The following is a 23,510-nucleotide window of genomic DNA, read 5'->3' as shown; positions in this document are numbered from 1 at the left end:
TTAAAATAATACGTAAACAAATCCATTTTTATTTGCAGAAAAAACATTCCTAATTCTATTTTATTGTTGCACACTATATTGCTATGATCAGTTATAAAGGAATTTTCTCAACAGTTTGTATATAATAACACTGAAGTATTATTTTGATGATAGATACATGTGTGAAGAGAGTGTTAACTTCTAACTATACAAGATTCCCATTAAGAGCATTACTCTGGAAGTCAATATGCACATTAATAGTTGTGCATATCTCTATTTAAAACAAAGCAAATATTTCTGAAGAGGGCATTTACATAATAATAGCACTGAACCCATATTTTCAACAATTGAAACTTAAAGGCATATTTATCAAGATGAAACAGAAATAAATATGAATTATTCTATAGTCACACTTTCTAGTAATGATTGCTAGAGTTCAATATTTTTATAAATCCTCATCAATTTTTAAAAATAAACACACATTAAAAGCCAAAAGGGAAAGTAACAATAAAATATTCCACATGTGAGTTGATGCAACTGTTTTTCCACCAAGGATTCTTATATGGAAAAAAGCATTAAGCCAACAAGAAAAAAGAAGAGACAGAAAGGATTATGGGGATTCACACTAAATTATTAATACTAAAAATGGATCCAACAGTAGCCTTCTACACACAGGTGAATCTTCTGCTCATGGAAAAATATTGCTGTGAGTAGAAGATTTATTTTATTCGGAGATTTCTTTTAAGCAGAATGATGACTCTAAATTCAAACAAAGCCTTTTAAATTTTAATGCAGAATTTGCCTTACTACCTACAATTTTAAAACAAAACTTTTAAAATAATGAAGTATATGCCAGTCTTCCTAAAGAAAACATTTTATAATCTGCATAAGTAGTACAAACAAAGAAAAAATGCAACATACAGTTCATATAATAAATCTAAATTCTACATCAGCTAGGAAAGTATCTAACAAATTAATGGGTATTCTCGATTTAATGGCTTATCACATTCACACATATGTAATTTATAAGAGCTCATTGACACATTATGTTTTTGAATTGGCTTATTTTGGAGCTGAGAAAAAAGGTAGCGGCTACCCTAGGAAGCACCAGCTACTATTACCTCTACAGGTTTCTTGGGAAAGGAACCTATGTTCCTTTTAAAAAAGATATTAGAGCAAGGACTGGAGGACTTGAAAATCTACTCTTCTTCACTGAGGATTACATTTGAATTGGCCTTGCATTCCAGTCATATTAACAAACCTTGTTCTTGTTATCAAATCAAATCACTTGGATAACACTTGTGCATGGTGCTTGGTGTAGAAGCAAAACTAACATTAATAGTTCCTGCATGCTGAAAGTTGGCCTAGTCTCAGCAATGCCAAGAGGGTATTAGTTGTATGTACCATTGTGCCAGCAATGCCATCCTTGTGTCATATTTCAGTTTTAAGGCATGGTCTTCTTAAGTGGCCGTATCATACCTAAACCAACCTTAAAGGACTTGTCACCTGTAGTTACATGCATTCGGAGTTGCTTGACTCTTCTTTTACCATGAATGGAGCATGTTGTTAACAGAAGGAGATTCTTAGCTTCCAGAACATCCTGTTGCTCTTCCCAAATTGTTGTTAAAGCTTAATTGTCCATGCACAAGCTGCACATGGAAAACCTTTGTAGTGGTGTCTCTCTGAGGCGGAGCTGTTTCCTGCAGTGTCAGTAGACAATTCTGTAGTGTTAAGATTACAGTTGAGGGAAGGAGGGAAAATCCTTTAATTGTATAAAATCATCAGATTAAGCCTTACCCTCTATGTAGCTTGTGCAGTTAACTGAATCGTCTACTATCTGAAAACTAATGTTTTTACTAAGTACTTAGTGTACTAAGGACAAAAAGAGAGAAGACACACCTTTCCTTTCAGAATGAACAGATCCCAGGAACCTTGGGGACACTCTTTGGTTTCATACTGAACAAAATATCCCCTTGTTTCTTCAGAGAAACTGCTATATGAGACTTCTACTGTGTTAAATGTTTTTTTTGGGTGTGTGTGACTAAATTAGCTACTTCCATGAATTCAAGATAAAAGTTCGAGCTTCTGCTTTGGGGTTTTCTTTAACTCCTCCGCAGTTCAATTTTCTCAGATTTTTAGACCAGGAACTGAAGCTTTGATAATAGAAAATAAAAAAACCCAACCCAATAAAAAAACTCCGACCTCTGAGTGGTTAAAATGGCAGACAGGCATCTGGGAGACCAAGATTCAAGTATCTACTTTGCCATGTAGCCTTTCTTAGTAATCTTGAGTCCAGTCATGCATTCGCAGCCTAAACTACCACACAAGACTGTTGTAAGGAAAAAATGGAAGTGGAAAACCACATAAGCTGCTTTGGGTCCCCACTGAGGAGAAAGGTGGGGTATACATTAAATATATCAGTAGATAAAGCTTCAGAAGAACTCTAGAATCTACATACATCTATTTACATCAGGGTGGATAAAATGTAAAAAAAATAAAAATCTGATTTTTAAAAATTAAATCCGATTTTTAAAAAACCATATTTTTTGAGGAAAAATATACCTTAAAATAGTTTAAATAGTTTTCTGTTTGAGTCATTACAGTCTAAAGGTTATTCATGAAATAAGGATTAGTTTTTAATTATGTAGCATGAGACTGTATATTCTGCCTTCCTTGTCTGCCTCTCCAGGTATTTCCCAATCTAGAGCTGGGCAACCCTGTCTGCAGTAAAGTTCTCCACAGTCTTTATGAAGATCAATAGATTCACTCAATTAAATCCCACTGATATTTGTGTATAAAGCCCACTTCGACAAATTCACAAAGTTATCTCCTGTGTCATTTAAAAATTCCATACAATATGGAATTTTTACACACAAAGTGGAAGTGGTACATAGTGAGTGGAACTACATATTCTTATAATGGCAAGAAGAAGAAGAAGAGGAGGAGGAGGAGGAGGAGGAGGAGTGTATACCCCAGCTTTCTCTCCTGTAAAGAGACTCAAGGTGGCTTACAAGCTCCTTTCCCTTCCTCTCCCCACAACAGACACCCTTGTGAAGTAGGTGGAGCTGAGAGAGTTCAGAAGAACCATGACTAGCCCAAGGTCACCCAGCAGGAATGTAGGAGTGCAGAAACACATCTGCCACTCGGGTGGAGGAGTGGGGAATCAAACCCGGTTCTCCAGATTAGAATCCACATGCTCCTAACCACTACACCATGCTGGCTACAGTGTTAAAAAAGTGGGCCTCACCTTTGACAATAGAACAGCAAAGTACAAACTACCTAGCACGTTGTGCAGAATTTGTGTGAGTAGACACTGATGTCGAAACCCCTTCACAAACTACACACCATTGGAGATTAGATCTATTAGTACATCCTCAGGTAGAAAGAGAAATCTATTTTTATTCTTGTACTTATTCCTCAGAACGAAAAGTAATCACAGGCAACCAAAACAATGAACAGGGTTATGACCCTTGCCAGATGCTTAGAGATACAGTAAAAACAAAACAAGGAAGATAAATCAATTGGTCTTGGAGAGAACAGAGAGCAGACACAGTAAACAGTTTGTTCACACCTGTTGCTGACAAAAGGCCTACGATTTCTGTTTCACCAGTCCCTTAAGGAGGAAGTTGAAGTAATTGATGTGTTTAGTTTTCACCTGGGGGTGAGCAAAAACAATTCGTCCCTGTGATGATGACCAAGCATTAAACCTGTTTCAGTACAGTATCTTTTTCATGCTGCTTTCTGTTCTGCACAAGAGCATGGGGCCCCTTATATCAGATTCATGTAACAGGCTCTGGTTTGATAAAAATGTGTCATCTTACTTTGCATGGGTCTTCTGACAGCACTATTCCAAAATGTCATCATCCTAAAAAGACCTTTGAAGGAATTTAATGACAGCCATATAAAACCATGTCCAACTAATTGTCTTTCTAAAACACATTGGGGAAAATTTCACAATTTACGGAGCTAACCTGGTCAAATGCATCACCTCTTTTACATTGTTTCCTATAATGTAAACTAAATTTGGTTCAACATCAGTCTATGGCATTTTGTCCTGTCCATCAGGGAATTAATAACAAGTTGCTCATATCTGACTCTATGGCAGTCGTCTTGAATTTGTACTGCTTTTTCATCAGCTGTTATGTATATTAATCCCACTTCTCTTATTGACTTAAACACACATAAATAAGTACAAGGTTGCAAATAAACCTACCATTTTTCTGTTAGCTTTGTGCCTTTCTGTCACTCTAAATTTGAAATGAATCTTTTGTAGATACAGCCATGCATTCTGCCTGCTGCCTGACCCAGGTTTCCCTATGGTTGTTCTACCATTTTACTGGTGAAAGTTTTGTTTATCTGTGACTTATATATAGCATCAGTCAAAGAACCAGACTAAGGTTCCACAGATCATTTCTGAAGACACTGACCTCTCCAAAGTAAATTCTCTGCTGTCAATCTGATGAAACCAATGGAGGGTTGTACCAGTCACACCAAAGCCATGCTCCAACATGCTAGCAACTTAGCATGGTCCACTGAGTCAAAGGGATATAAGAAAATCAGCAGTGTGATGCATCTATTTGCAATGAAGATCATTTATCAGTGCTATTAAAGCAGTCTCTGTCCCATAATCAGTCTGAAAGCCACATGGAAAAGGAGATAATTTAAAATCAAAAGATACTTTTTTTGGTCATGACTGAATTGGCAAGCTGCAAAATAAATGGCACTTCAAATATATTTTTATAGTCCCTAACAACTGTGACTGTCAACACAAGATCCTTTTCACGGTCAATTCGCCACGCATTCTGGGAGACCTTGGGCCTGCAATTATTCCATTTCCTTCCTTGCAAATGCAATTTCCACTCAGTTTACTAGAATAAAAGGTAGACAAAAAAAGGTAGCAAAGGTAGCAGAATCTTCTCATTAACATTAGCCATCAAACGAGGCGGGATCCAAAGACAAACAATGCTACATTTCATGGGAAACAACTCAAACTGCCTTTATCATCTTGCCAGTGGATCAAAAAAACAAAGCAACACTGATGTCAAAGAAATGTAATTGGAAAATAGAAAAGTACAGATAATCTTTTGTCAAGGATGTATGAATGCATAAGTATGAGGGAGCAAGCAATGTGTGATTAGAGAGGGATCTGTTCTTTTTTTAAAAAAACCACAGCATTAATAAAAATATTAAAGCAAAAGAGAGGAAACCCGTCTATTCCTTTTCTACAAATGATAAAAGCACCAGTAAGAGAATAAGGTCGCCCACAAAACTAGATGTGAATTGAATTTCCACTTCATTTGTTAAGATTTAGCCCTTTGAACTATAAGATGCAAGCCTCTGGGAATAGGTTTCCTTTTTTTCCCTGACGGAACAGGAAATCAGAGGCTTAATTAACCATGATTATAACATTTTGCTGATCTGATTTGTCTCACTTATTTCCTTTTTTCTTCTAATGATAAACTACCTGACATCCTGGAAAGAAAACTGAACGAAAGGTTTAGGGTAGCTTAAAAAAAAACACCTTGAGAATTGTTGTAAAACAAACTGATCCTCAACCGGCTCCCTCTGAAGCAGGATTAACTCGGACGATTGAAAGGCACAGTAAACAAGAATGTACAGTCCATCAAGTAAAACTTTAGCTAACCAAACTGAGGATCTATTCAGCCAAACAAACCACTGATTTAAAGTCTTGATATCTTCAATCAATTCAAAAGTTTTCTACTGTTTAAAATATTCCTCCCATAGCTGAATGTTAGCCGGAGTGGTGGGGGTGGGTGGATGGGTGGATGGTAATGTACATGTGTCCTGGGAAATGCTTTGCCACTGATTACATATATTTTCAGTTAACATCTTGTTTGCAATAGAAAAAGTTAGATAAGTTGCAGTTCAAGAATATTCTAGAATTCTAAGAGCAGTAGCTATCATTTTGCTTTAAAAATAAGCTTCAGTATTTCCCCACATGAAATATATTGCGAAAAACTCAACACAAATAAAATATGACTTTTTCGCCATGCAGTTATAGTTGAGATGGGCCATTTCTGCACGGCACAATTATACTGCACGGCACAATAGACATCTAGCAGTCCAGGTCTATTTTATCCTGGTTTCTCCCTTCGTATAGCTGCCTGTTTCTGTGAAGGAATCCAGTGACGACTGGGAGGAAATAATCCAGTTTGTTTCGCAGGAGCCTGGGACTTTTGTATTTATACTGCAAGTATCTCCACGCATGCGCAAACATCCCTGCGTTCTGATCGGCTGTTGTTTTGGGCCGGCAGCTTCAATGAACATGGTAAGCAGCAGCAAAAAACAATGGGGCACAGCATCACATCACATTCCCACTCATGTTCTCATATTTTTGTGGAAAACGAGAGAAATTGTTTATCTCAGCAAAACCACAGCCTTGATTGAGAGGCTGTTTTTCTTTAAGAAAAAATCTGCTGTATAATGTTCTTCCCTTACCCTCTACAGCTGTGATAAGTTTGTTCATTATTCAGGGTCATTTTGACCCAGTAGGATAATTGTAACAGTGATATCCTATTGTTAATGGAAGTATTATCATCTGGCAATTGTTAAGCAATAATATTAGCAAGCCTATGGTATATTAGAATGATTTTATTGGCTGCTCTGTTCTATAATTGCCTTAACAATTGTAAGACGACTATTCATTGTTATTCCTGACTATCAGGGAATGGCTTCTTGTTGATTTGCGCCATACTTTAGAGCTAATCTTGCTGGTTTTCTTGCTGTATGAAATGTTATGTAAATATTAGCTTTTAAAAACATTATTGTTTTAGCTTATGCGTTTCTTTGACTGTAACCTGATAATTTATATATTATTTTTCTGCTGTTATGATGGTGATTATGATGGGTTGATAGCCTCTTAGTAAACTTAAAAAGATTTTTTATAAGAATTTTTCATGTCTGAGTGGATTTTTTTGTAAACCAAGCTGAACTCAAGTAAAACAAGACACCTTGTCTTGTGCTACACCCTCCCCCCGGTGATATGCCCTCTAATATTTGTCCCAAAGTACACATCTCCCTAGCTATGCACTACAAGCAACCATATATGTACAGAAAAAATGGGGACATTTTGGGACTCCACTCCTGATTAACCCAGGTGAAATGGAACCCGGTCAATACCATGAACAGAAAACGTGATTGGAGGAAGAGTGGGCTGCAACAGTTGGTAGCTCAGCAGAGTTGAGAACTGACATTACATCTGATAGGGAGATCGGGGGGGGGGGGGCAGTCAGGAGGCTGGGCAGGAAAAGGAAACTGGTTCTGCTCCCATGGTGTTTGCACCGTAGCAAGTTCAACACGGGATTTTTGAAAAAAATCGCCAAATTGATGATTTTTTAAAAAACCCAGGATGAGGAAAATATTGTGGGACAAGCCCGCTTTAGGACCTGGAACCATGTGAACTTCTTGCCCAAACCAGGATATTTACCTTGCTTAACCCGGAATATTTGGATCATGCAGAAATGACCATGGCTATCCTGTAGGGGTTTCGAGGCAAGAGGTGTTTTGCTGTTGCCTGCCTCTACATCATGCCCCTGGTACTCCTTGGAGGTTTCCCATCCAATTATTTGTCAGGGACAAAGCTAAGTGTGTGTGATTGGCCCAAGGACACCCAGCAAGTTTTCATGGCAGGGTGGGGTTTTGAACCTGAGTTCCCTTGATCTTGGTCCAGCACTGTAACAACTATGCCCATGTTGGCTTTCACTGACATATTATTTACCTGAAAATGTACTAAGTGATTTTGTCTGGTTTCAAATCTTTAAAATTAAGAAAAGCCAAGGAGAACACAAGAACACAAGAACAAGCCAGCTGGATCAGTCCAGAGTCCATCTAGTCCAGCTCTCTGCTACTCACAGTGGCCCACCAGGTGCCTTTGGGAGCTCACATGCAGGATGTGAAAGCAATGGCCTTCTGCGGCTGTTGCTCCCGAGCACCTGGACTGTTAAGGCATTTGAAATCTCAGATCAAGAGGATCAAGATTGGTAGCCATAAATCGACTTCTCCTCCATAAATCTGTCCAAGCCCCTTTTAAAGCTATCCAGGTTAGTGGCCATCACCACCTCCTGTGGCAGCATATTCCAAACACCAATCACACGTTGCGTGAAGAAGTGTTTCCTTTTATTAGTCCTAATTCTACCCGCCAGCATTTCCCCCTGGGAAATTCAGGATACATCAGCAAAAGATATTTAAAAATATATTTTCAGTATTCACAGACTAGATAGGCAAGTGCTTAAGGCCACTTGTTGCTATATGAACAATGGCCAAATTAGATGCAATGAGGAAACCACTTGGATGGAGTCATGTGGAGGGGTTTAAATTAATAAAAGCAGCAGTATGAGGGGAAATTAACCCTTTCCCTGTGGGCCATTTTCCTAATCGAAACTATCAATCAAAATTGATCATTTCTGTGATCTCTATAATTCCTCTAGGGCTGCTATTTGCCCTGTAGGAAAAACTGAAACAGCTGGGGCTGGTACTGAAATTTTTTAAAGTTACAAGGAAATAGTTACTTGCCCAATTCTGTCCTTGATTTGAAACTGCTACTTTCAGTTTAAAAAGATAGAGATCTATATGTGGAGCTCCATATGTGCATGGGGCTTCTTGCTGCACCGAGCTTCTCTTTCCTCTGGGGCAGGTTTTCATTTACACAGCTGTCCTCATGCTGCTGGGTCATGGATGAGCAAAGCCATGAGCAAAGCTGTCAGCCATTTCATCCCCCCCACTTCTTTGTTTTGAAAGGATTTCTTCCCCTTTTGCTAAGTCAAAGATTGTGTCTGCAGTTAGGAGCAAAACTCACTCCTAACAATGTATCTTTGCTTTAGAGTTTCACTTGCAAATACTTGCCGAAATAGACAAAGAGCACACAATCAGCTTGGCTGGGGTTTTTTTTTTTTTTTGCCCTAAGGTTAGTTTACTAATGCAAAGTGGGGGGGGGGGATCCTTTCAAAAACAGAGGAGGAGTGGAGGAAAAAATGGCTGATGGGGAGGAGCTTCAGCAGATTTGGGGAAAAGACAGGGGAAAGGTAAGTGTAAAATTCAAAGCACATGCTGCGGGGGGAAAATCCTTCAGATCAATTGAAGACAAATCTTGTGGCGAGCTGTAAGTGTCTAAATGGTCTCAATCTCCCATTAAGCTTTTAGAGTTTATCACACTTCCAACATACATTTAAGCTACAAGTTACCTAAGAACATCTCTCTCATGTACACAAAACAAGTTTAATGAACTGCAAATCTAGGGCATCCACCCAATTTGTTTTAAAAAAGGAAGATATAAAACAAACACAAAAAACAATGTCTATGTATGAACAAATATTTTGAAAAATAGCATTTGGGAAGTATTTTAGGTTGCTGTAGCTACTCCAAATGGTACCCAATGTTTTAGTAATGGTACCCGTCACCAGTATTATAAGGAGGAAGAAGAGAAAATACATGGGTACTGGAAACAAAGGGGGCAGGATGAGAGAAACACAGAAGTTGGAATGGAAGTGGGGGGGAATGCGGATTGAGTCACTGGGGAGATTTCTCCTCAGTGAGTCTTTATTGATTTCCACATCTGTGTATATACATAGGTTTATTGGTAACTTTATTATTATTATTTTCTCTCTTATTTACTTAAACTTATTTACTTTGCTCTCTTATTTGCTCTCTTTACTTATTTCCTCTCTTTCTTTTACACAGGTGCGCTTAAAATCAGTTATGAAACTTGATTCAGCAAAAGTAAGCAAAACTTAATTCTGGTAACGTCAACCTGCCTCCACAAGACAATTCATGCAAGGCGCAACCACATCAAAGTGTGAACACAAAGGATCATACAGCAGACACACGCCAAGGAAACAACTAGGCCTTGGTTCTCTTATGTGTCTCCCCTGAATGTTTACAGACATACCTTACCTCTTCACAATTTATGCATTCACTATGGCAAATAAATACTACTGTTCATGTAACAAACACATCTGCCAAGTGAAAAGATAATATGATGTAAGATGATAAGAATAATGGTGAAACTTGTATTCAAGGTCCAACAAAAGCCTTTCCAATTAATCGTTCTGGCAGTGCACCATACCCTGCAGATGCACACACAGGCTGACCATACCAATTTTTATACAACTTTCCCGCCAGCAAAAAGCACCCATCTTCTAAGAAATACCAATCCAGCCAGCGGGTAGACATAAGTGTTCGCATGAAAGCTGTGGTTTCCCATTGCTACAGTCAATTGCTACTATCAAGTGGAGGCTTGCCATTGCCCTCTATGGAGCTAATGAGGAGTTTGGTGTCTTTTGACTATTACAGATAAAATAGTTTAACTGCTGCAGTGCTCCTAGTACAAGTAGATATAAGAAAACACTTACTGAGTATTAACTCTGATGCTTGTTCCTTCAACCATTTTATGATGTCCATCAATTGACTCTGAGGGTTTGTGTCTGAATTCCATCTCCAGAATCTCCTTGGTCAATGCCGATTCTGTTCCAATAGAACCCAACACTGGCATGGATTTGGATTCAGAAGAAGCCAACATTCCACCAGGACCTTAAACCAAAAGAGCGGAGTGCTTTCATTATTTATGACAGATGCATTATGCTAATTCATGCACATAAACCCCAAAGGAGTACTGACTGATTGATCACTTTGCTATATAAAAGGTTTTTTAAATTCAAGAACATGTCATTTAGACACTTCCCTTCACTTATCTTTCAAAGGGCCAATGGAGAGAACACTCTTATCTGGATTGTTCCTCTACATGTGTTGAGGACTGTATCAAAGCTCGTTTACCTGTTCTATTTCTGGTACTACTGAACATCCACTTGTGGGTATAATGTCAGAAGAGTCACATAGATTTACACCAGCTCATTGTCCCAGACTGCATGGTTAATTCTCAGATTTTATCAGAGATACCAATATACAACCTGGTCCTATGCTTTTCTGAACATTATACTCAAGCATGGATATCTGTTGAAGGTAGTACTGAAGGTTGGACAGACATCCCCATATGGATTGTGTGGGAGGGTACATTCTCATACTCTGTCTTCTTTCGTAAGAGTATTGTGATATCTAGCTCAAGGTTCTATGTGAAAGTGTTCTGCATAGAAATTGGTTTTGCACCTACAACAGTTATAGGAACCATGAAGAAATGGCTTTTTCCACTTGAGGTTTGAAGGAAATGTTTGAACTATTTTTTTCTGGCTGGGCTGCAGGAATAAAGAAGTCAGTTCAATTGCTTTCCAGCCTTACCTCAGCCATCTTTTTATAAATGCTAATAGAGATAACAAGAGACAATGGGATGGGCCAAGCTCCCCCTCACCTTTTCCAAGCAGGGATCAGAGCCTCAGAAGTTCCAAAACACTAGAAAGGACTTCAGGAAGAAAACTCCTGGAGGCTTCAGAAAAAGGTAGTTTGACTTAGGCTGACCTGGTCAATGGGTGGAGAAAGGAAATGAATACCAGTCCTGAGAGCAATGAGGAAGTTTTATTTTGCTGTGTTTTTCAGAGGAGACAGGGGTCTTATTTGAGGTTTGGAGAAGACTGCCATTTTGACCTCCAGGGAGCAGGAGGAGCCTTCCAGGTAATGAAACTCTGTAGAGATCTCTAACATTCTAAGCTCAGGATCCTGTCCTATAATCTAATATCTAATAGGGCATGTAAAAAAGAGGTACAGAGGAATTTCATTTTTCTTATTTCTTTTGGATTTCTTGCTGAACCTGGTGCTGTGCTAAAAGTATGCTTGTAAACGTTTTCTTTTTAATAAATACTTTTTTGGATGCTGGTAGTGGTTCTCTGTATCACACAGATCACCACAGTCATGAACATGGGGTGCCAGGAGGGAGAAGACTGGCAAATAGGTATTCTTTCTTGGGATGCATCAGGCAGTAAGTTATTCCCGTGGGGCCCAGAAGTTGGGAAAGCGGAAGACACCAAGGTAAGGCCTCAAAGCTCGGAAGGAAAGCTGGGGGGTCCTGACCTGTGGGCAATTCCTACAATGGTCATGTGGTGGCAGCAATTATCTAAAGCACACACACACACACAGAGACAGAGACAGAGAGAGAGAGAGAAAGAGAGAGAGAGAGAGAGAGAAGTCCTTCCAGGAGGGGCTGGTAGATCCTTAGAGAGGATGGGGCGAAATAGGGCCTGCAGGTCAGACCAGGTCTATTCTACCACAGGAACAGTAAACAAAAACTTATCATCTAATAATTACAATAATCTGTTTGATTTTCAACAGGATCATTTATGCAAGTTGAAATGATATCTAGTTGTTTTTGCATCCCTGTCAAAGAAAAAATGTATTGGTTTGAAAGGATAACAATGGTTTCAGTGTCAGTTACTAAACTCCAGAGCAGAAGGTTGTCAAAAAAGACTTCACTTAACAACACTGTCGATGTTAGAGCATAGTGATTAAGAAAACATGGATCAACTGGGAGAGCAATCAAAGTTTCCCTGATGAATGAGGGCTGAAATGCTAAATATTTCAAAGGCTTTTAGTCTTTTGAAACAGCTTTGCAGATAAGATACAACTCAGTTGTAGGTCTTAAAATAATCATTGTAACTTACTGCTGCTGTCTTGCTCAGTTGTCACTTTTCTCAGCCTCAAGATTCTTTCTAATTCTGTTTCACTGCTGTCTGTTTCAAGGGATTTCAGGCTTCTTGAACTTGTAGATGTATTCAGTGTTTCCTATGGCAAAACATATTACTAAAAATGCAACAGCCAAGCTATGTCCAAGAAAGCAAAATTTGCCCTACTGCAATATCAGAGTGAATGGTTGTTCTGTTGTAGCTCCATTCTCTGGAGACTGAGGGCCAGTTCTAAGCTGAGATGAGCTACTCCGATTAAGTGCTAGGAAGGACAGATTTAAGTTAGGGAATCTGTGCCAAGGTCCTGGAGTTAATCATAACACAGTAACACTGAATAATCACACTGGTGGTGATTTTCAGTGAGGAGAGCCCATGAGGCAGTGAAGCTCCTGAAGGTGACGTGGTTGGTAAAACAGAGAAAGGATTGGATTTCCCGGAGAAAAACCACAAATCCTTCTCTGATAAGCACCTTGTGAGATAAACACTCTAGAGGAGAGACTGTCTTAGAGTTAGTGTTTGAAGAACTGTGTATTTCTACCTGAGGGTAGAAATTAATGTTTTGTTAGCACATTAACTAAAGAGCCAAATAAAAAAGTGAACATCTATCCTAGTGGGTCTTTAGTCTGTGGAGAATTTAAGTGACTGTAACAACTTGAAGGTACTAAAGATAGTGACCTGTGTGAATCTTCTATCAACTGTAAAAAGATACTGAAACAACCTGTAAAATAGTAACCTCTCAGAAACCAGCTTCTTGAATATAATTTCAACTTTATCATTTGCTAGAAAAATTTCCTGATTTATTTTTTGTACATAAAAACTTTTGATTCTTTGTTAACACTTTACAAGCCTCTGGTGCCACTTTATTTTTTTTCTGACAGAAGGAAAAATATTATTCTGGTGTCCCAACAGAGCTGTTATATTTCTGTTTGTAATGTGCCCAGTTTAACAATTAAAGACCATTTTTGCTGCTTAATTTAATTTATAAAAGTGGGAAAACACAAAGTGTACACACAAAGTGTAAATTACCACATTCATGCCACCACATTGCATACTAAAAAACAAAAGGGTGGCTCAGTCAAAGCATAACTGACTATTAGAATTTTGGAGGGAAAAATCTCAGGGTACGAGTCAGTGGAAAGATGCTTCAGGGCACAACTCCATCCCATCCTTCCTCTTGTCGTACCACACACAGCAACTGGCAGGAAATTTGGGGAGGCAGACATGGGGGACAGCGGTTGCAACCTCCTTTGCACCACTATGTCACTTGTGGGGAAAACCCAGCAGTGATGTAGGATAGTTCTAGGAATCCCAGCAATTCCAAGAGCTACCCTATGTCACCTCTGGGTTTTACCTGGATGAAACATAGCAATACACAGGACAACAATTCTGATTTCTTTTATTTTTTTTCCCCATCACCTCTTGGAAGGGCAACACGCAAGGATTGCTTTCACATCCTGCATGTGAGCTCCCAAAGGCATCTGGTGGGCCACTGCGAGTAGCAGAGTGCTGGACTAGATGGACTCTGGTCTGATCCAGTAGGTTCTTTCTTATGTTCTTATGATGGCTGCCAGCAGGAGGCCTCCCACCATAGCAGACCTGGCAGCCCTAGGCAGAAGAAATGTGAAGTCATCATTGGACTGTACCAAATCATGGTCACTTCCCATAGCTTTTGATAAGGTTGTAACAGAATCAGAGAGACAAGCTGTGCAAAGGACCTTTTAAGATCCTGCAAGATTCACTGGTTCCAGGTCTCCAGGTGATCCCAACTCAAAATCATCTCTGACGTCAATTCAGGCCTCTTGGAACATTATATGATGATTCTGTGTGGTTTGGCGGATCCCTCAAGCTCTACTGCCTATCAGAAGATTCCATTCTATTTCCCACTGACATAGCACAAGGATAGAGAGTGTGTACAAACAGCATTTCCTAGCACTGCACACATCAACATTGTTGGGAAGAAAACTGAAAGTGCAGCATGTAATTCTTAAAATTGGCATATCTTTCAAGACTAACAAAACAGCACTTAATTCTGGATGTTACATTCAATTATGTTCAATCCTGCATTTTGTTAATATTCTGAATTTAACTGAGTGTGTATATTATTAACAAGGAACTCCTTGGCATTGTATTTATGCTACAGATCTGGAAGCAGGGCAACTAGAATAAGCTGTTTTCTATCAAGCCTGAAATGGAACAAATTAATATCACTTTGTTTATAACAATTATATGGAGGTCTACAAGAAATGCATAATTAGCACAGTAACAATATGCATGTAAGCATTTAGTTTTACACCTCCCAATCCTATTTCTCCTGTCTCACTGTGTTAATGACTAGTCTTGAGACTACATTAGAAGTTGGATTTATAATATGCTTCCCATAATTCTAACAGTCAAAAGAATTTTAAGGAGCAGGTTAGCTCTTATTATGGTCGGTATTTAGGACCTGATGCTCTGATACGGTATTTAGGACCTGATGCTCTGATACGGTATTCAGTCCAAGTACAGTAGCGCTACTAACCTTCAGGTGGAGCTAAATATTCTCTAAGAATTACAACTGATCACCAGACTACAGAGAGAGTTCCCCAGAGGAAATGGCAGCTTTAAAGGGAAGACTCTATGACCTCACATCTCTGCTGAACTTCCTCTCCTCCCCAAACTCTGCTCTCCCCAGGTACAGCCCCCACCCCCAACTTAAAGTACAGATCATAGGAAATAAAAGCATTTGGTCTATCTAGTCTGCCCCCTCCCATCCTTACTTAAGGAATTAAAGGTGTGTATACTGTTCTCCATTGCATACTGTTCTCCCAACAACACATAGATCAATTGGATCAAGAGAGGGTGACTGGTCTAAGGCTACCTAGTAAGCTTCCTGGGGATTTGATACACCACAATGTATCTCATTCAGTGACTCTGGATGATTGCCTAAATCTATCTATCCTCTTTTCTCTAAGGCAATTTTTTAACCAAATATGCAAAGAAAATAGATGTTTTTTTCCTTACCAGAATTCCCTTTAGCTCTTTCACTGCACCCTCAGAGGCCTTGGGAACTTCTGGCTGTCATTAAACAAAAAAAATTAATATAATTTTTTTTGCAGACACCAAACAAAGTGTTTAAAAGCATATGAAATCATATTCTGGTGGAAAATTAAAAGCAGTGACACTCCACTACAAATAAACCCTGGTCTATACACATGGCAGAACATGACTGTAGTCTGGGCTATACTACATTTGTAATGCTCCTCCTACATAAAAAGAACTATAATCTACCTTCCATGCTAATTTTCCACTTAGCAAATTTATTAAGGTAAGGAAACTGAAAAATGTAAATCCACTTGTAGTACAATGTGGTACAGTCCATTTGACAGATCCCATCCCCCGGTCCAGCACTCTGCTACCTCATTACTACCTCATTGTAGTTCCAAGACCACAAAGTCTTGGAAATGACTTTGTTTCAAAGCAGATTGGGTTGGAGTAATACAAATAGAATGGATCTTAATAGCATAAAGCTATTTGGGGGCAAAAAAACAGAGAGCCCTTACTGTCCATGTATGACTCCATTTATTGGAGAGGTTGAGTGCATGGGACTGTTAGAAGATGCAACCACATATCTCAATGTAATATATAGTTGGCCTTAAGTCAGCAGAACTTGACAAATCCTTTTGACTATTCAGAGGCTTAAATAGGGTGGGGAGGCAAGTGTATCAAAGCCTTTTTCCTAGCCAGCCTGTGTTTCATTTGTAGGTGTTGCTTTCTGTTAATGCTAATTCTTGTGCACCATAAATGGGACAGGTCTAAAAGACATTGGAGAAAATTCTCCAACACATGCACAGTATTCTTTTCAGCAATTTTAGATGGCTACAAAAGGGAGAGGTCAAAGGTTGCCTTTGTCAGACTATCAAATCTCAAATTATGGTTGTAGTTACTTTAGTACAGGGGTAGGGAACCTTTAACACTCAAAGAGCCATTTGGATCTATTTTCCACGGGAAAATAAAACACTTGGAGCCGCAAATAATTTTTGACATTTAAAATAAAGATAACACTATATATATAGGGTTTTTTTTACCTTTTACTCCGCTCATTCTGAGAAGCGCATGGATGCGCCTCCATGGGGATAAAGCCAGCAGCTAAACCTTGCCTGTAGCCTTGGAAAGCATAGCCCAGCTCCAACAGAGGTGGTGAGAGGGCTCCCTTGGTGTGTCCCAGCCGACCATGGGCAGTTGGTGGATGGGGCCAGTGGCTCGGCTCATCGAGCCACAGTGCAAGGGCAGAAGAGCCGCATGCGGCTCTCGAGCCGCAGGTTCCCTACCCCTGCTTCAGTATAAAGATATTTCTTCTACTGCCATACTCACAATTTCCTGGTTCTATCTTCATCATACTGCAGGGGTTAGTTGGGGGAAGAGATTCTAGGGGTCAAGAGAGCTGAGCTTGCCTTGCAATTTGACTGCTTGGCTCTGAGTGGTGAAAGGGTGGCCTTTGAGGAAATCTTTTCCTGGATGCCTATGATGGGTCTCAATAGTCAAACACAAAGGATTCTGTCTCAAAAAAGTAATTACCTTGAGAATCTTCAGAGCCTGTCTATCAGAGAAGGACAGAGAATGGGCCTCAGAAATAAGAGAAATACATTGTTCAACATTTTCCACACAAAACCAATTCCCTCTCCTATACACAAATGTTAATTGAGGAGCTACTAATGACAAACCTTTCTCTTAGAATGGCTGGTCTGATTAACAGGTCTAAGGTGAATCCCTTTCTTAATCCTATCCATCATTTCTTCCACCGCTTGTCTCTTCAGGTCTATTTCTCCTGTTTCCAAACAAATACAGGTCAAATAAAAAACAGTGAAATTTCCTACCATTATAGAGCACACCCCTTTCCTTTTATTTGCCTTTCACCAGAATACTGGGGAATACAAAGAACATGGAGTGGGCAAACACTATGTTTTCAAAATACATCACAGGATAGATTGCAGAATCACAGATTTAAAAGGATCAAATGCTCTTCTACCTCCTCCTCCTGCTTTGTGGTGATGGCCTCCAGCCACCAGGGACAAGTGCCACTGAGGACACCATAAGTAGAAAGTGCCTGCAGTGTTGAGGAAGGGTTAAAAGGTGAAGGGCTCAATAGTTGGCTGTAACTATGGGAAGTGAAGGATAAACTTGGAGAAAATAGTTAGTTGGAGAAAACAGTTATACAATTTAATGTAGCTAGTAGCAGTTTTTACATAACCATTCATAGGAGGATTCTGCATAGGCCCAGGGAGTGGCGGAGCACTGGTGTGCATGACACTGGTGCAGCCCCAAGGCCCTTTTCACACAAGTGTGTGGGCAGCCATGGGGCAGCCATGGAGCAGTGCTTCTGCACCAGGTGCACCGCTTAAAAAAAACCTTACCTCCTCATCCCTGCGTAGTTCCGTCAGGACGAGGGGACATGCCCCCATGGCCCTGGCAATGGCCCAGGGGGTGGAGGGCAGGGGGCGTGTCCCCTCATCCAGATGAAGCTATGCAGGGATGAGGAGGTAAGTTGTTTTTAAAGCGGTGTGCCAGAAAACAGCAGCGTCCACCCGGTGCCAGGAGGACAACGCTGTTTTTCAATAGACTCGCTCATTTACCGAGTCAAGAAAACACCATTTGGGGGAGAAAGAGTGGTGCTGCCTCAATTTGGAGGCAGCAGCCGTGATAAGTCCCCCCCCCCCACACAGGTGTTTTACCAGGCCGACAACTGTGATTTTGGCCCGTGCAGAATCCACCATAGTGAGTTCCCTTCTTGCATAAAAAGAACCCTTTTAACTGAGTAAGAGAAGACATACTACTCTGATAGTCTGTGCAACTTCCTCTTATCTCCTAGAAGAGACAGATTGTCTTCATTCCATTGCTTATGACCTTTTTGTATATCTTGCCTTTTGCCTCTGTCCTACCTTGAGTACATGCCAAATGTGACCTTCTCTACAGCCCTTCCTTATGTACACATAGAGATAGTCTCAAAAGCTAGTTAGTAAAGCAGTGTAGAAATACACAAGGTATCAGTTACCACCATCCAGGAGATACCCACAAGGTATCAGTTACCACCATCCAGGAGATACCCAGAAGGACAGTGGGAAAATCATGGCCACTCATTGGGTATTAATGGGTGTCACTGATATGTGGGGAAAGGTCTATTGGCCATATGTTAATGTGATGCTGATGTCAAAGATTCTAAATCCATCCCAGACTATGCCTGGAATAGTGCCATGGACCTCTACTGGACAGGTACTTTCCTTAATCAATCAAACGGAAAAAATAAAGAGCTTGCTTCTGCTGAATTGCTGTTGAAAGTAACAATGTCCAATATGCAAATAACTAAGAAGATCCAGCAGGGAACAGGCAAGTGTCAGATAGGGCTGAAAAGTTAGAGACCTTTCCATCCTTTTGTGTGTCCTTGTCTGTCCTTAGATTAATAATCACAGTTCTAATCTCTTCTTTCTTTCCAAAGGTCTCTTTTCCTTTCTTCCTAGCTAGGAAGATAGCTGAAGGCTATGCCTGTAAAGAGACCTGCTCTTTTATAGGATTGCAAAAAAGGAAGGTTTCTTCAGAGTGTTGGTTCCCAAGGAGAGGATGCAAATGATTTCAAAGAAAAAAAATAGAAATAAGCTGCATACAATATATTAACAGACTCCTTCTACAAAATGAAATTAAAATAACAGCTTAACCTCCTTCTCCACTACTTTTGCCCCAATTTTAACCTTAGTAATTCAAGGCCAACCTCAGCAGAAAGATCTGCCCGTGCTTACAGCAGACATTTGGGTAGAACACTGAAATAAGTACAGTTTGCAGCTGAGCAACACACTAAATGATATGTATTTTTCACACAGATGGAATATATAACTTTTGGTTGATATCAAATATTGAAATAAGTCCTACACGAGACTGTGAAGTGAAGATACACTTAATATCACTTAACACAGATCAAGTCTCCATGACTGTCCTCAACAACTTTGTTCTCGTTACAGCCATGCTGGTTAAGAAACATGGAACTTCCAATCCTTCCAGCATAGGTCTATGGGTGAAGTGGGAATATGAATCTTCCACAATATCAAACACATTGTACCAAATTGTGAAAAAGGACAAATGAACTAAGCCCATGAAAACAGTGCTACCCTGAACCCTATAACCTAAGAAATCTAGATTCAAATTATGCTATTAACAATGAACTCACAGGCTGTCTGTGGAGCAAATGCTATCTATTGGGCTTAGTTCTCCACCTCTAAAATGTGAACATCAATCTGAAAAGGGTAGTTACAAACCTGAACTATCAACCATAATCAAGAGCCTTCCACACTAGAAATATCACAGTGATACACTGGAAACAACTTGAGCTATTTTTCATTGTAAAAAAAAAGAGAGAGTAAATCTCTGTATTACACGCAAGTCTTAAAAGCCATTTCTCAAATGAAGGCAAAAAACTTCGTAAGAGTGTGTTTATGTTCAAGGAAAGAGGGATAAAGCCATTGAATTATAGCATGGCAATTAATGATACGAGACTTAAAAATTCTGGGCCATGTTATTCTGACCTAGTTACCATAAATCTCTTTACTTCTCAGTCTCTTTCATAATATTGATGATTTATAGAAAAGTGTTTGCCTGGCAAACTAAAACCTGACTTTAAACAGGTGTGCAATACAGACAATCTGTTTCAAACATAAATGCCTATTTTGTGTGCAAAGAATAGAAACTATGGATTTTGAGCTCTTAATGAACATACACAGCATGCTGGAAAGCTATATACAATGCTTGGAGCAAGAGACAGCAGTTGAAATTTTAATAACACTTACCAACAAGCAGTTTACTTTGAGGGTTAGGGAAGGTGAGAGCTGTTCAAAACTACACCTTAAAGAACAGTCCGCCAGTCACATTAAACAAAACAACAATAAATCTGCATGGTCTAAGCTCACAGAAAATTTCAGGAAGGTCACTAGAGATCTGCATGCTGAGGACTACAGTACTAGTGGGTACAGTTCCTATTCTATTCTATCAATCCCAAGCAGTTCTATTTAGAATCCTAGTCAGGACTAAGCCCAATCCTGTAGAATTTCCAAATATTTACTCTTCATGACTGTTTCCTATGTCTATATAAGAAAATACTATTGGTCCAGGATAAAGTCACGCTGCAGAATGGCCTATTCAACTCAGTTCTGGCCAGCAGTGCCAGCAAAAGGTAACAACTCACTTGTTGCCTCCTCCTGTACTGCTGCCCAGAATATAAGAAACACCCTGTTAGATCAGATCAGTTGTCCATTTAGTCCAGCACTGTTCCACACAATGACTAAACAATACTTCCAGATGGCCAAAACCCAGGACATAAGAGACAGAGGTTTTCCTCTGATGTTGCATCTTAGTGCTGGTATTCAGAGGCTTGCTACATCTAAATATGAAGCCTCCTTTTATTCCTTAAGACTAGTACTACCATGGATGGAACAATTCTCCATTAATTATCTAAATAATCAGTGTAACATTTGTTACTTTCCGATCCTTTGGTACTGAGGTCACACTTTGTGGTAAGTTACATATGTTGGCTAAAAGATCAATTTTACCTTTGAGTTCCTGAAGAACCGTCAGGTGTAATGTCATCTGGACATGGGCATTGATCTGTTATATATTTTATCTGAGATTTAGGTTATGAGGTTTTCATAAGCTTCCAATAAACCTGGACAGATATGAGTTGAGTCTCCCTTTTGGATTCCTTTCAACTAGCCACAGATGAGACCTGTCACTGTGACCAGGGCCTGCTACAGAGATGTTCTATTAGGCCCACCATTGAGGCAGCAACGGTTCAAGCTTGTTGGCCTCTTTAGCACTACCTCTATTTGTTGGCTGCTTTCAGTTTTTATTCATTTAGATGTTATTTGTTAATTCTCGTTAAGCTTTTTGCATGTGTTCCTTGTGTTTTTCTTATGTTTCTTTTCTACTTTCCCTCCTTCCCTGACTGTTTCCCACTAGAGTTTAGATTTTATTGAGGATTTCATGGAGATTTAAAGTTAGACTTTTAATGATAGTGATATTTGTTACAGATTTATATGTATTGTTTTAACCATGTTGTGACCTGCCCTGAGCCTGACTGTAGCCGGGCAAGGGCAGGCTATAAGTGCAATAAATGAAAGGAAAGGAAATGTTGAGGTCCAATAACCCAATCTGAAAAGGACTGTTCTTAAAATGGAAGGTTTATTTAAACTTACTGCCTAGAATGCAAAGGCACTATTTAAATACTCTTGACAAAGCTGCTCTCCAGTAAATCAGCTTATAGTTGGAACTAAAGCATGCATGTCTCAATACCTTCACTATTTTATTATTCCTAGATTGAGACACGCCCTTACCATGGCTAGGTTTAATGTAGTCCCATCTACCTTACAAGTTGGCAGATACCAAAGAGTTCCTAAATCTGAAAGATTTTGTCAACGTAATACTGGGCAAGTAGAAACATTGTTCTACTGCTCAAAAAAGGCACACATAAGGGCAAAATACTGGGCACAACTCTTTGTACAATGTGATGGTTTAGCAGATGAACAGCAACTAAAATTTTTCCTGGACAATTCAGATGTGGATTATTCTGAGTCAGTTGCAAAATTTCTATTCGAGATAATTGATGATTTTAAATAAGTTTATTAGTTGTTCTGTTTTATTGTATTTCATGTTGTAACTTTATGTTTAACTAGTGGGGCCCGGCCACACGTTGCTGTGGCAATTGTCCTTCTCATCACAATCTGCAACCCACACAGATGTCCATGCAGGCCCAATGATCTCTAGCATAGCCTTTTGGGAGCAGCAGTGGCATAGTGGCTAAGAGCAGGTGAACTCTGATCTGGAGGAACTGGGTTTGATTCCCAGCTCCGCAGCTTGAGTTGTGGAGGCTTATCTGGGGAATTCAGATTAGCCTGTGCACTCCCACACACACCAGCTGTGTGACCTTGGGATAGTCACAGATTTTCGGAGCTCTCTCAGCCCCACCCACCTCTCAGGGTGTTTGTTGTGAGGGATGAAGGGCAAGGAGGTTGTAAGCCCCTTTGAGTCTCCTACAGGAGAAAAAGGGGGGATATAAATCCAAACTATTACTACAACTCCTCCTCCTCCTCTTCTTCTTCTTCCTCTTCCTCTTCTGGGGTGGTCAAATGGAATCCCTCTTTCCCTTTTCAATTCACATTATTATATGGTGCTGCCTTGGTTTTTAGTATAAAGTAACCCTTTCCATTCCACAACGGAACTGTCCAGAGTGCGAATCCTGCTGTCCATGAGGCTGGTTGACACGCACATTCCTGGCTTGGGTAAGGCAGAACTGGGGCAAGCAGGCTATCCCAGTCAGGCAGCAGAGGCAGGGTGGTGAGGCGCTCCCTGGGTTTTTAAAGGGCCACGTGCAAAATAAGCAGAGGAAGTAGTGTTGGTTTGCCCCCACCCCATGGATGTTCTTAGAAGAAAAAGGCAAACTCCAGCTTGCTTTTAGTAAAAGAGAGCTGTGGCGAATATGAGTGAGGAAGTGGGCCAAGTGGTGGTGGTTGGATGTGAGGGAGGGCAGAGTGAGGTGAGTGAGGATGAGCTGATGTGGATGAGAGTATGTGTGTTGTGTGGTAGCAGTGGGTGAGGCACAGAGAGTGAAAGTTACCTGCGTGGGGGGGGGGAACCCCACCTGACGTCTCACACGGCAAAGTGTGTATGTGTTTCACTTCCACTGGTATTACCTAACAGTATTACCTATTTACTGTTTTTACTGCTCATCTCCGGCCATCTGCACGAACATTCTAAGCCCTCATACCCATCCCTCAGGCCACAGACAGACAGGCTGCACGAACATTCTAAGGGTGACAGTTAAACCCAGCCAGCTTCATGGCCTGGTGCGCCAGGAAAAAGATGTTTTACCTGGCTCAGGTATGGACTTTTGGTGATGTGAAGGTCCGATTACCTGCCCGCAACAGGGAGGGATGTCAT

At 40.0% G+C, this 23,510-nt stretch overlaps 1 protein-coding gene across 2 annotated transcripts in view; it reads right to left on the bottom strand.

The window, feature by feature from the left end:
- Positions 1 to 23,510, bottom strand: part of SHTN1 (shootin 1) — a 96,966-nt gene that overhangs the window by 9,516 nt on the left and 63,940 nt on the right. Inside the window, exons 13-16 of one of the 2 annotated variants that reach the window (XM_048507114.1) lie at positions 17,261 to 17,364; positions 15,561 to 15,614; positions 12,540 to 12,660; positions 10,347 to 10,524 (exon numbers count right to left, since the gene is read on the bottom strand). In XM_048507114.1, the coding sequence (XP_048363071.1) occupies positions 10,347 to 10,524; positions 12,540 to 12,660; positions 15,561 to 15,614; positions 17,261 to 17,364 (457 nt within the window). The remainder of the gene's footprint in view (positions 1 to 10,346; positions 10,525 to 12,539; positions 12,661 to 15,560; positions 15,615 to 17,260; positions 17,365 to 23,510) is intronic. The other variant, XR_007245360.1, reaches the window with a different exon arrangement.

This window comes from Sphaerodactylus townsendi, linkage group LG08 (genome assembly GCF_021028975.2).
Source record: "Sphaerodactylus townsendi isolate TG3544 linkage group LG08, MPM_Stown_v2.3, whole genome shotgun sequence".
Lineage (NCBI taxonomy): Eukaryota > Metazoa > Chordata > Lepidosauria > Squamata > Sphaerodactylidae > Sphaerodactylus > Sphaerodactylus townsendi.
This window is presented reverse-complemented; position numbering and strand designations above follow the sequence as displayed.